We start from the raw sequence: 13,033 nt of genomic DNA, 5'->3' as shown, positions 1-13,033 counted from the left end.
TAGTCCTTCGTTAAACCACTTAGAGTTTAAGTTTCCTGCTTTTCTTCTTCAAGAGTTCCAGTTTTACCAGTTCAACTAGCAGCGCATTGCCTAAGTGCAATTTTGCATTTTCGTACGGTCGGTTACTTTCGATATCCCTTATAGTGATATCTCTTTCAATATTTCAATATAACTGGGAGGGGAGAGAGAGAGAGAGAGAGAGAGAGAAAGAGAGAGTAACAAAAGTAGATAAAAAAATTTCGTTTCAGTTCAATTAACGAGAGTTGACAATATCGTTATCAGATAGTAATCTATCCGTAAAACGAAGTAGCATTTACCGATAGTTATAATCGATTATATTAATTGTAAGAATTTTATTAATCGTAGAAATATATTTATTTATGTTATAATCGAGCGAGTAAATCTCGAGATGAAAATATTCCTAGTGTTATTGAGAAATGTAATCAATTTTACAATGTACTTGCATAGATATTTGATATACAAGATTTGTATTTGTAAGAATATTATACAAAGGAATTTCGTCGCGATGAAATGTGGAATGTCGAATTAATTTAATTTGAATATATATATATATATATATATATATATATATATATAAAATTAAATTGACGAATTTAATAAATTTTCCTTGTTAATTTCTTTGACGCTATTAGCTTGAAATATATCATTGGATGATCGTATACGAATATTCGAAATAATTAAACAAAATCTAAATTATGATCTCGTTTAATACGTCCCAAGTCTTCCTTCACGGATATAACAAACAAAATACACATGACCTTTGATATTATCTAACAGATGTAAATAAACAACTGGTAGAAATATACGAGATGATAAGATATTTGGCAAACCTTTACGATATTTATATTTCATTCTGCGTGATCCTTCTTGTCGTCGTCGTCGTCGTAGTCGTCGTCGTCGTCGTCGTCGTCATCGTCGTCGTCTTATCTGTCAGGTGTGAGCATATGAACGCGTGCACACGAGCCAAGATAAGAAGGATTATAGAGTCTCTCATTACCATTTTCCTTTACACTACCGACGACCGTTTACTTCAACCAGTAGAATAATAGTGCAATCAAAGTCAACGACAAGCGAATCTTATCTTTTCGTTGGACGTATTTAAATATAGATAATACTACGGGTTACCTTTCGCGTTGTATCTCGCTTTTCTCTATCGTTGTGTTATAACACTTGAAGGAGAAAGGGAAACGTGATAAGCCGAGCAATTATATCCTTCTCTCTTCATAACACAACTGACGCACATTGTACATTTATATTATTTAAAACTCTATTCTCACGTGGAATGGATTAATCGAGAGATCGTAATCCCTATTTTTTATTTGATCATTTCAAATACTAGAGTACGATCATCTAATGAAATGTTTTTTTACGCTAAACGAGTCGAAGAAATTAAAGAGGATAATTTATTAAATCCGTTCACGCGAAAGCGTTCTACGAATATTATTTTTCTTTTTTTTTTCTTTCTTTTTTTTTTTTTTGTAACAGATCGTACTCATTTTTTCGTTCGAGGTATTATTTGTAGATTTGTGATTATATATTTTGTTTTATATCGTTTTTAACAATCGTAGAAGTTTCTACTTAATCGTGACGTTATATTTTATGATTCGTGTGATAATAAGTTTGATAAAAGATATTTTATCAGGGAGGAAGTTATTTTTGGATATTTCGTGTTTCGAACGAAATTATAAACGTTATTTTCGAAATACTCGTGGAGATTTTCGACATAATAATAATAATAATAATAATAATAATAATAATAATTTTCCGACACGTCTAATCAGTCACGATTCATCTTATTTATATCACATGCAAACGTCTTGTGAAAATTATTTTCTATAATAACCGCATTCATTATCTCATGCACATATTTAGTGCATTATATTTTAGATATAGGATTGTCTATAAATTTATATTTATATCGCGGTTTTAACAAGACCGAAGTTTCCATTTAATTATAACGTTATTATTACGATTCGTTCGAAAGGAAATCAAATATTGATGAAAGAAATTTCGTTAAGAAAGAAGTTATTTTCTAATTCGTATTCTGTAAAAGAAAATGAAGAACATTATTTTCGAAATACTCGACGAGATTTTCGAGAAAATAAAAATTTTCCGACACGTCTAATCGGTCACGATTCATCTTATTTGTATCACATGCAAACGTCTTATGAAAATTATTTTTCCGTAATAAAATGCACTCGTTATTTTATGCACATATTTAAAGCATTATATTATAGATATAGAATTGTCCATAAATTCATACTTATATCTCGGTTTTAACATAATACAAATTTCTCTTTAATTATAACGTTCTTATTATGATTCGTCAGAAAATAAATTGGGAAATAAATAAATTTTCGATAAAAAAAAAAAAAAAGTATTTTTTTACGAAAGTAATTAACTTGGAATTGGTGTGTTTTGAACGAAGTTATAGAGATTAAATTTGAAGAGAAAAATTTTTTAGACGAAATAAACGCAAGACTCAATACAATCATATATTATATAAATACATACTAATATCTCGATATTAACATATAGATACAAGTTTCTCTTTAATAGTAAATTCGAAAATAGATAAACGTTCGATAAAAAAAGTACTTCTTAAATTAAATTAAAAAAATAATTACCATATCGAATTTGTTCTTTCGCGGGAGAAACTATAGAGTTTAATTTCTTTTACCAAAAAAAAAAAAAAAAAAAAAAAAGTAGAAGAAAGAAAAAATGGAAAAAATTAAAACCAAAACAAAAAAAGAAAAGAAAGACAAAAAGAAAAGAGGAAAGAACAAATTGTCGACGAAATAAAAATTTTCCGACGCTGTTCCGATCGGTCATAGTATACATACATCCTATACACATTTTACGTGTATCAGGTTACGTAGAGAATTAGATAGAACGATAAGAGTAACTCATTAAAAGCGAAGCACTTGGGATAATTACATGAGTGTCGAGGAGGATCACAACCCCTTTGACGTCCTACGAACGTTTCTTCCACCTTAGCTTCCCCTTCTTATCCTCTTTCAACACTCTGCTTCGAGTTAAAAGCTGTAAGATAAATTACACGGAGTAATCAAGGCCGATCCGTCATCATCACGAGTGACCGGTTAGAATCGAGTGGATCGGCCGAATCCACGTACACGTATCGCTTTTACGAAATAACAGCCCTTATCTTCTCGCCCCTAAGCGGCTCGCAATCAGATAAGGATTATATCGTCGAGGGAAATCCGATAAGGGATGTTCGAAGAGAAAACAACGGCATATATGAGAAGAAAATATTGTCGATTGCAACGAATTTCTCTCTAAAATGTTTCTTTTTCGTTATTGGAACGATTAGATTATTTTTGTATTTATTTATTTATTTTAAACATAAACAGGATCAATACAGATTTTGCAATTACGTTTTTCTAATAGAATACAATTTTTGTTTACGTATCCTAGCGTTGATCCGAACAATCTTGTTTTTCTGCGATCATAAGAAACTTTTTAATACGACGAACGTAATATCAAGTAAAAATGTTTAATTAATAATAATTAATAATCGTAATTATTAATAGGAAAACAAATTCGTATGGAAATGTTTTTCGAGCAGTCTTCCTCCGACGACGGATAGGATCCTTTTTTTAATACAATTCGTTTCGTAATATTTTAAAAATAATTTGATTAAAGCATCTAATTAATTAGAAATATACAGGGTGCGTTCGATAAGAAAAATTAAAAGTCATTGAACTTATTCGATCGAAATAATCCGATTAATATTATATTTCGTACTCTTTAAATATTTCGCACTTCGTTAAATCAGAAAATTCATATCTTATACCTTTTCTATTACCAGTCGAAAAAATAGCTTTCCATTGAAAGAGAAAATGCAGTTGCATTTTTCTGAATCCATCGATGCAGAAAAATGCAGAAAATTATTTACACGTTATGTATACCCTCTAATATCATTCGACGTTGATTTGTTATGACATTTCTTTTTTTCTATTTTCGATCTTTTAGAAAATACTTAAATATTTAAATAAATAGGACATACTGTATATTACATGTGATATATACATACACATGTAACTATTGCCCTGGAAAAAATATGTAACTTCTTCGTGGGCATTTACAAGAGGTTAGACAAATATCCGTTCGTTAAGGATCGTTGAAAAAGTAGACAATTTTCTTTTACCCCTCCTCTCTCTCTCTTTTTGTCGAACAATTATATCCTTTCGCGACGATTCACCGTAGGCGACGACGTAGCGAGACAATACGTAACAAGGATAATTTCTCGCGAGATATGGAAACGTTTGCACACTCACCGGTTATATTATCCTATCGTACACGCGTCATTGTCTAGGGATATATGTGCTCCATATTATCTCTCTGTCTCTATTTGTATGTGTATGAATGTCTGTGACACGCACTCGTGGGACGTTTAAAAACGTCGGCTCGTTTTAGCGGGCTCATATCCACTCCTTTTTCCACTTCGATCCTCCTCTATACTCTCTTCCACTCCTTTTATAATACTATACTACCAGCGTACCTACCCTTCTCACTCGCGTATTTTTCTTGTTGTTTTTCCTTTTTTTTTTCTCTCTCTCTCTCTCTTCTTTTTTCTTTTCTTTTCTTTTCCTTTTTTCTTCTTTTTTTTTCTTCCTTTTCTTTTCTTTCTTTTTCTTGTTTGTTCTCCTTTGTCGTAGAAATGCAAGACACACGCGCGTCTCGTCGTTGATGAACGCATTGGCGTAGATTCGTGTCCTGACGATATTTAAAGTTAAGATGGGAGAGCGTGATCTCCATTTCGTTTTATTATTATTATTATTATTATTATTATTATTATTTTATTATAGCTGATATGTGAGAAAGGAAAAGGTAAAAGAAAGAAATAAGAAGAGAGAAGGACATTTTTGAAAGAAAGAGTAAAAGTTTTTGTATTTAATTAACATCACTTAATTTGACATTTATCTAATATGTTAATAAGAATTCCAGAAAATCCACTCGAGCCAAAAAAAAAAAAAAGAAAAATAGAACAAAATAGTAATAATAATAGTAATAACAATATACGACGTCATCGAAACGATCCTTCGAATATAATCTTTAACGATTAAACATCACAAACTTATTATTATAATAAAAAGAAAACATTTCTCTATCGTCTATGTCGTAGAGAACGATGTTGAGTAAATACCTACGCCTATGAATTACGCGAAAAACAATGCTCGAATAATCAGAGCGCGCGTTTAAAATGAAGAGACGGAAGGGAGGGAAAGGAAGAATGGGAGAGAAGCGAATAGGAGAGGTGGAGTTACGGAAAGAGATGGAAAAGGAAAATAGAGTGGAAGGGATTGACACGGGCGATGGATTTTCAAACGTCGGTGACTGAAAAAATGGCGACACACGGTGCGCTCGACGCGAATTAATAGATCGAAAAGGAAGAAAGAGGAGGAAAGAAGAGGAAAGGAAGAACGAGTGGGGGTTGATGGGTGGGGTTGAGTGGATAGTGGGGATGGATGGTGGTCGAGACATCGAGAGGCAATAATTCATGGATTAGACTCGGTCCTTTCTCTGGATTAGGCTGCACGTCTTCATTACGACACTTGGAGGGTTGAAAAGACTATCACTAGCCCAACTACCCTATCCCTCACCTACCCCTACCGTCTCAATTTCCTACTCCTACTCCTACCCCTTTAACTTACCTACCCCATACCTTCTCTTTACTTCGGTTCCCTCGTCACCAACCATCGACCATCGAGCTCCTTTCGATGGGGACGTCACGTAAACCGAATCCGTGAGCAGAATATTTCTCTACTTAAGTATATCAGGAATATCTATATAGATATAAAACGGGATCGAAACTGCTCGGATGCAAAACAGGCATCTTCGTACAGTAGACTCTACTTCGAAATTCGACCAACGTTCGTTCCTTCCTGTCGTAATAAACATTAGAAGAGTAAAGGTTTTATTCCAGTTACGAAAGACGATCGAACCATCGATCGATCGATCGATCGATCGATCGATTTATCAGCGAATTCTAAGTCGAGTCTTTCGAATATTTTTATTGTTATTGTTAATTTTTTTTGAAAGAAAGATATTATTCTTGTATTTAATGGATACGTATGTATCCGTGGATTTATTCGTTTTCGCTTTCGATTATAATATCGCTATTGTAAGTGTTTATAATGAAAAAGTATTACACTTGTATTTCATCGATATATGTAGATTTTAATTCTCTTTTACAAAAATCTCGAATTATTTAATTATTTCATTTTTATCTCTACAGCAGGATTTCTCGCGTATAATTTTTCTTTTCTTTTCTTCGGATTAAATTTGCAATAGTATTGGAGTTTTTGGGAGAGAAGGACAAAAGAAGAAAAAAGAACCGCGCTATTGCTCTACCCCAATTATCCCGGGCATAGAAACTCTGCGATCCATTGGTGCGATTTTTTTTTTTCTTTTTTTTTTTTTGTTTTTCTCTTTTTTAATTGCGACAACTGAAATATCGCATCACGCATGTATTCTGAGGGTTTGTGGGAACAATTGCCAGTAGGTGCGCACCGGTGATTTTTCACCCTCATGGTGAAGTTGCTTTCAGGTATAGGACAGGTAGAATGACGAGATAGTAACGAGTTAGAAGACTTTTTAGAATACAAATCGAACAAAATGGAATACTCTAACGCATGCGGACTCTATCAAATTTAGATCGTATTAGTCTTATGATATTATCCGATATTATTCGTATCCATTTTTATTTATCAAACTAATCGAATTAAATAGATTTAATTGAAATTTTATTAAAAATCAGATGATTCGTTGAATCATGATTAAACGATCTCGAAAAATGATTCATAACGGTGTTGGTTTATCGTTGCTGTTGTTCCTTTATTTTAATTATTTTTCTAATAATAAAATTTCATTCGATTCGATACTCTTTGAAAACAAAACTAGCTGAGTGATAGTTTATACAATGAAACGTGTCGGTGTCAACCGAACCGTTCAATGTTTACATGTTCTTCGCATTCGATGTTACTTAAAAGTGTTATTTTAGCGAAGTTCGTCAAACGGGGCTTCATAGAATGTTTACTGGATCAATACAGGTGATTCGTTATACACCAGCGATATTTACTTGTTAAGATTAAAATGCATGGGAAAAGCGTAAGTCCATTTGCAACGAGAATTCAAATTACGTTTCTCTTTTATTCTTTTTATTTTTATTTTTTTTTTTTTTTGGTTTCTTTCGTGGAATTCTAAAGGAATCTTTCGAAGCAGACGATATTTCTTCATTAAACTCTTATAAATGCAAAATCATCTCAGAACGATATCGTATACGTATTTTAAAATTTTTGCATATACGAATTTATATATAGAAAAATATATATATATATTTCAAATCATTATAATTAATATCAACTTTCGAGGAAAAAAAGGAAAGAAAATAAACGAAGCGTGAAAAACTTCGAACGATTTTTCTCGATCTACGTTACCTTTCGATTAGAAAATTAAAAAAAAAAAAAAAACCGAAATAAAACAAAAATATACATACACACATCGTTACCATCTTAACTAAAAAAATAATCCCTGGTCACGTATGGATAGAAAAATTTGCATCGGAACGAAATTGAGATATACGTACATAAATAGATGATGTCTGGCGATAAGTCCATTGCGTGTAGAGGTTGAGAACGTATGCCAGATTTAAGGATATACGGTATGTCTGTCTGATACTCTTATACAGTCATGAAATATTCAATATACAAATGGCACGGTTGAATCCGATCACGGGATACCTTGAGTTAATAAGAAAGTTCCTAAACTCTAATGCATTTAAATTGGTTCGCTCGGCCAGCTTAAGCATTCAATTACGAAAGGGTGTCGCCATTCACAAGGTTTCCTGTAGAAAGCTTTGGATGAAGAAGGGGTAGTAAGGGGAAATGGGGGTTACGGGTTGACGGGCTGACGTGGAGAAGAGGGTGACGGGGTTTATAGATGGGAGAGGTAGGGAGTTAGAGGTCACGAGTCAGACACAGAGTACCTTGCAGCAACACGTTGCTTTGGATATCTCCGATGGTAGGAAAACGAAATTGATCTCGTGTCCCATGCGAATGTACGCAATGCGAATTCGCGATAATAAAAGGTATATATCCTGCTCTTTGAAATAGTATCCCATAGGTTTCGATTAGATAGTTAAGTACCTACCTAACCTGGCCATCTCGTGAAAACGTAGAAATGTATTCGTTTTATTACGATCCACGCAATAAACGCAATTCAAGATCCGATCGGATAGGGAAAAAAAATTATTGGAGAGAAAGAGAAAAAAAAAATATATAAAAATAATAGGCAAGAAAAAAATATGAGCAGATAGATAGCTAAAGCGATGATTCAACCTTCCGACATCTTATTTTTCTATTTTCTTTTTTTCTTTTTCTTTTTATCGAAGCGATCCTTTTCCTCGAAGCTTCTTAAAAAGATTCGTTTCGCAGAATTCAACGCTTCGATGGATATATAATATTGTTACGGTTCGTTCGTTTGATAACATTTAATATAAAGGGTGTCCGTTTTATTTCGAAATCTCGAAAAATGGAAATATCTCTCTATGGCGAGGGATTGAAGCTCGTCAAAAAAAGAATTTCTTTTTGTTTTTTTTTTCTTTTTTTTTTTTCTACGAATTTGTTTGGTATGATGAACGTATGACATCGTACGGTGGCAATTTCTCTTTTTATTTTTCTTTTTTTTTTACAGGTCGACCGACCTGCAGTCAAATTCAAAAGCAATTTCAAAGTCAAATCCACTTTTCTCTTTTTTAAATGGAACCACATATAATATTTTTTTCTTTTCGCGATATCATGGCATTTGTTTAAACAAATTCGACGACGTCCCATACGAAATCATTTATTATATTATAAAATGTTATAAATTATTTTACAAATTCGTGGGTTTCTCAGTTTTATCATATATACTGATTTCAAACGACTGACCCAATATATAATAACTTTTAGAAAATATCTTTATTATCTTTTTAGAATTATCTTTATAAAGAATTAGAAAAATAAACAACCTATAATAATCAAACATATCTCATTAAACATTAAACATCGATATACGAAATCGTGATTCAACATATCGTATTAAGGCCATTATAAATTATAAAATTGTATCCATTAATTGGAAAATAATGGAGATAGAGAAAGATATAGAGGATTAAATCTCTTTCTCTATCTTGAGCCACTCCTTTTCCCTATCTAGGGACTTTCCAAGGTACTTAAAGCTCGCAATGTTTCGTCCGGGAAATAGTGTCATGTTTTTCCTACTGAAAGGGTAGGTAACTTGTTGTGCGTGTATATATATGTATTTACGTGTGTGTATTTGTGCAACGTAGCAATCTTTCTACGCTTAAAACATCGCGTAGAAATCGTACTCTCTGTTTTCTTGGAATTTACTTGCCTCGACCGCGCGACTGAAATAATTTTTCTCTTTACCGTCTCAAGACCTTAGAAAATTTATTTTTCGGTACGACACGGAAAAGGCTTATTCGCATTGGCGCAATAAATAATCGACTTCTTTGATGGTGCCGACTTCCAAATTAAGAAAAACGTATGTTTGAAAAATGATTTGAAAATTAACAGTATTAAATAAAATGGATATAGATTGTAAGTATATATAATTCGGTACGTTTGCACGTTTAATTAAGATTTATAAACTCGAGTTTTCAGTTCCTTACGGTTGTAATTTTGTGTTCGAAGAAAAAAGAAAAAAAAAAAGTAATCGTATATAAATGTGTATATAAATAACTGTATATTCTTATCAAAGGAATAGTTTCTTATAAACAAAAAAATATTTTCTTATATTTTTTAAACTTCCAAGACAACAAAAAGTATAAATAAAAATTATACGAAATATATATATATATATATATATATATATATATATATATATACACACACATATATATATATATATGTATAACTTTATAAATTAATTACAACAATAATCTCAATACGTAAAGGAAAAAAAGAAAGAGAATAATATCTAAAATATTTGAAATACATAATATTCCAGTAAAATTCTTAAGCACGGCTCAACGAGTTAGCATGGCGCTAGATATGGACTGATAATTTTCACGATACACGATTTACAAATTTTACTTTTATTTTACCCCTCCCCCCCCAAAAAAAATCGTTCTTAAGTCGATGAAAAAAGAAAATAATATTTGAAATATATTTTTGCAAAAAAAAAAAAAATTGCCACGACGGGGACAACGAGCATGGCTATCTTAACGAGTTAGCATTGCACTAGATTTAGCTGATTTCGAGAAGAGAGACAGCTGTTCCCAGAGGTACCAAACCACGTTTAAACGACGTCCGATCGCGGAGGTCAAAATGTGTCTCCGGGCTCGTTTGGTCCTCGCCTACCTTTCATTTTCGAGGACACTACAGGAACGTAGGTTGTCTTGCTGACGCGAACGAGCCGCCACTGGCAGACTGGTTTCTAGCACGTCTCGTCGAGCGAACTACTACTACACAGCTTGCACCCCCTCTTTTGAATTCGCAGTCCCAAGGGTACGATTACACCACTCGCTCGATATATATGACATCGCTTCGACGCGTACATATAGAGTACGGTTACGAATTGCAAATTTTTTTGACAACGTCGAAAACACTTAAAATAAAATAAAATAAACTAAAGTGAAGTAAAATAAAAAAACAAAAGGAATGAGTGAAAAAAATAAAGACCCGCAAAATTCGTCCATTTTTTTTTTTTTTTTTTTTTTGGTCGAGCTACTCTTCGTCGATAATTTTTCGATAATTTCTTTCTATCCTCCTTCTTCTTTCTCTTTCTTATTTCTTCCTTTCCTTGCTTTTGTTTTTTGTATGGTTTTTTCTTCCTTTTTTATGTTTTGCTTCTTTTACTTTTACTTTGAAGGTATAACGAAAAAATTTAATAAAATAACGAGATATCAAAATCTAACAAATATATATATATATGTGTGTGTGTATGTGTGTGTGTGTATATCAAAATATTTCTCGAAGCTTGGTCCGTAAAGAGGTCGTATTTCAATCCATTAAAAAAGAAGGAAAGGAAAAAGAAAATAAACAATTCCCTCGGTGGAATTTCACAAAGTGAACTCGTTTATTTTTTAAAATAGCTTGTTTTTTAAATCATAGAAAAATACATATCAAAAATAATTTTTCGATTACCATTTCTTTTTTGCCAATATACAACCATTATCGAACATTTACATGATTGATTTTCCGAATGATAATATTTCAATCAAATAATGTTTTTAACAAAGTAACAAAGTAAATTTACAAATCTTAATCAATGGTAGATACTCGATGCTTCATCGTTTCTCGGTAAATGATTCGCCGGTTACTTCGAGAACCTCATTCTCCTGTTCCTCCTTTTCCTCTTCCTCTTCCTCTTCCTCTTCCTCTTCCTCCTTCTTCATGTAGATGAATGGTAATCTCGGTAAACATACAGTTACTTGCATTTTAGATTTCGAAGGCAATTGCTGCGGCCGAGTTGCAAGAAACTCTCTTCTGGATATGGCTAAGGACAAAGAACGAAGGAAACGAGGACTTATGGTTAAAGAAGAGAAGGAGTATAATAGCTCGTAAGATAATACCACTTCTTTTATCTTAAATCTTTTTCAAAATCAATCTCTTGTCTATCTGTATTTTCTTTCTCTTTTTTTTTTTTTTTGTATATATAAAAAGTAGTTTATTACTTTTCGTCAAAATAGATCTATCGATTTATAGATCTGTCGTATCTTATTATACATCGATTATATTTCGTGTATGGGATCTCGAAAAAAAAAAAAAAGAAAAAAAGTATGATTACCAAAAGATTGATTGACAAAATGAAAAAAATATAACTTCCTTTCGTTTCGAAATTTCGAAACGATGTTCGATCGTTGATCAAGATAGATCGACAGTAGTGAAAACGTACGATTGGTCGGACTTATCGAAAGTCAAATTTAAGTTCATTATTACAGGACAATATTTCGCATATGCGATAATTTTTTAAACTTAACATTTTTTTTACGATAGCTTTCGAGATATATCGAAATGTTTTTTTTTTTTTTGGTTGGATGAAATTCGTTGCGTTAGGAATTATCGAATTTTTCAACGAACGAAAGAGCGTTTGCTATGGCGAACCAGTCTTTCTCGTAACTCTCTCTCTCTCTCTCTCTCTCTCTCTCTCTCTATCTTTCGAGATAGATAGATAGATAGATAGATAAATAGAGAGAGAGAGAGAGAGAGAGAGAGAGAGAGAGAGAGAGGACTGCGTATCAGGTAAAAATTAGCCGGCAGACCACCTGCGTGCTATCACGCAGACCCGGTAATTACGTTGCGGCACGATGTACTACCAGGGAATACGTTTCGCGTATATACACCGTGGTCATTTCGAGTGCACCATGCGTGATTATCGCGTTTGAATTTAAACCGGTTAAATATTAATTCACGTCGATTTTCGTAAACCGTCTCACTTCGAAACCCGACGTTTCTCACGAACGTTAATATCAGGAGATGCAATACGTTGCGATATCTTACAACGTAGGAGACTGTTACGTTCGCACGCGAAACGAAACTAACAAGTGTGTAAACGTGAAATGAAAAAAGAGAAAGAAAGAAAAAAGAATAGTAATAATAATAATAATAATAATAATAATAGTAATAGAAACATACGTATATTTTTTTATCTCTCTACGTTTAGAAATCTTAAATCGTGCGACTTATCAAAGAATTGTTATACGCGTATTTTTATAATGTTTGAATAAATTTGTAATGTTTTTTTTTTTTTTATTGATTTGAAAAAAAAGAATATATATATAAGTATATATTTATAATAATATTAGGATTTCGTTACGCTTACGAACGAGAACAGAAAGAAAGAAAGAAAGAAAGGGTAAAAAGATCCATTTACGTAATAAACGATAATAATGGTAATAAAAACCTGGGTATATTTTTTATCTCTCTACGTTTAGTAACTTTAAATCGCACGACTTACGAAAATCTTTATCAAAAATATATTTTTA

The 13,033-nt window shown here is 32.3% G+C and overlaps 1 protein-coding gene across 1 annotated transcript in view; it reads left to right on the top strand.

Moving 5' to 3' along the window:
- Positions 1–13,033, top strand: part of LOC122636104 (A disintegrin and metalloproteinase with thrombospondin motifs 7-like) — a 191,907-nt gene that overhangs the window by 137,982 nt on the left and 40,892 nt on the right. The window contains exon 8 of the mRNA XM_043827012.1: positions 11,491–11,608. Coding sequence (XP_043682947.1) covers positions 11,491–11,608 — 118 coding nt within the window. The remainder of the gene's footprint in view (positions 1–11,490; positions 11,609–13,033) is intronic.

The sequence above is a fragment of the Vespula pensylvanica genome, chromosome 20 (assembly GCF_014466175.1).
Source record: "Vespula pensylvanica isolate Volc-1 chromosome 20, ASM1446617v1, whole genome shotgun sequence".
Classification (NCBI taxonomy): domain Eukaryota; kingdom Metazoa; phylum Arthropoda; class Insecta; order Hymenoptera; family Vespidae; genus Vespula; species Vespula pensylvanica.
The sequence above is the reverse complement of the archived record's forward strand: the minus strand, read 5'-3'. Positions and strand labels throughout refer to the sequence as shown.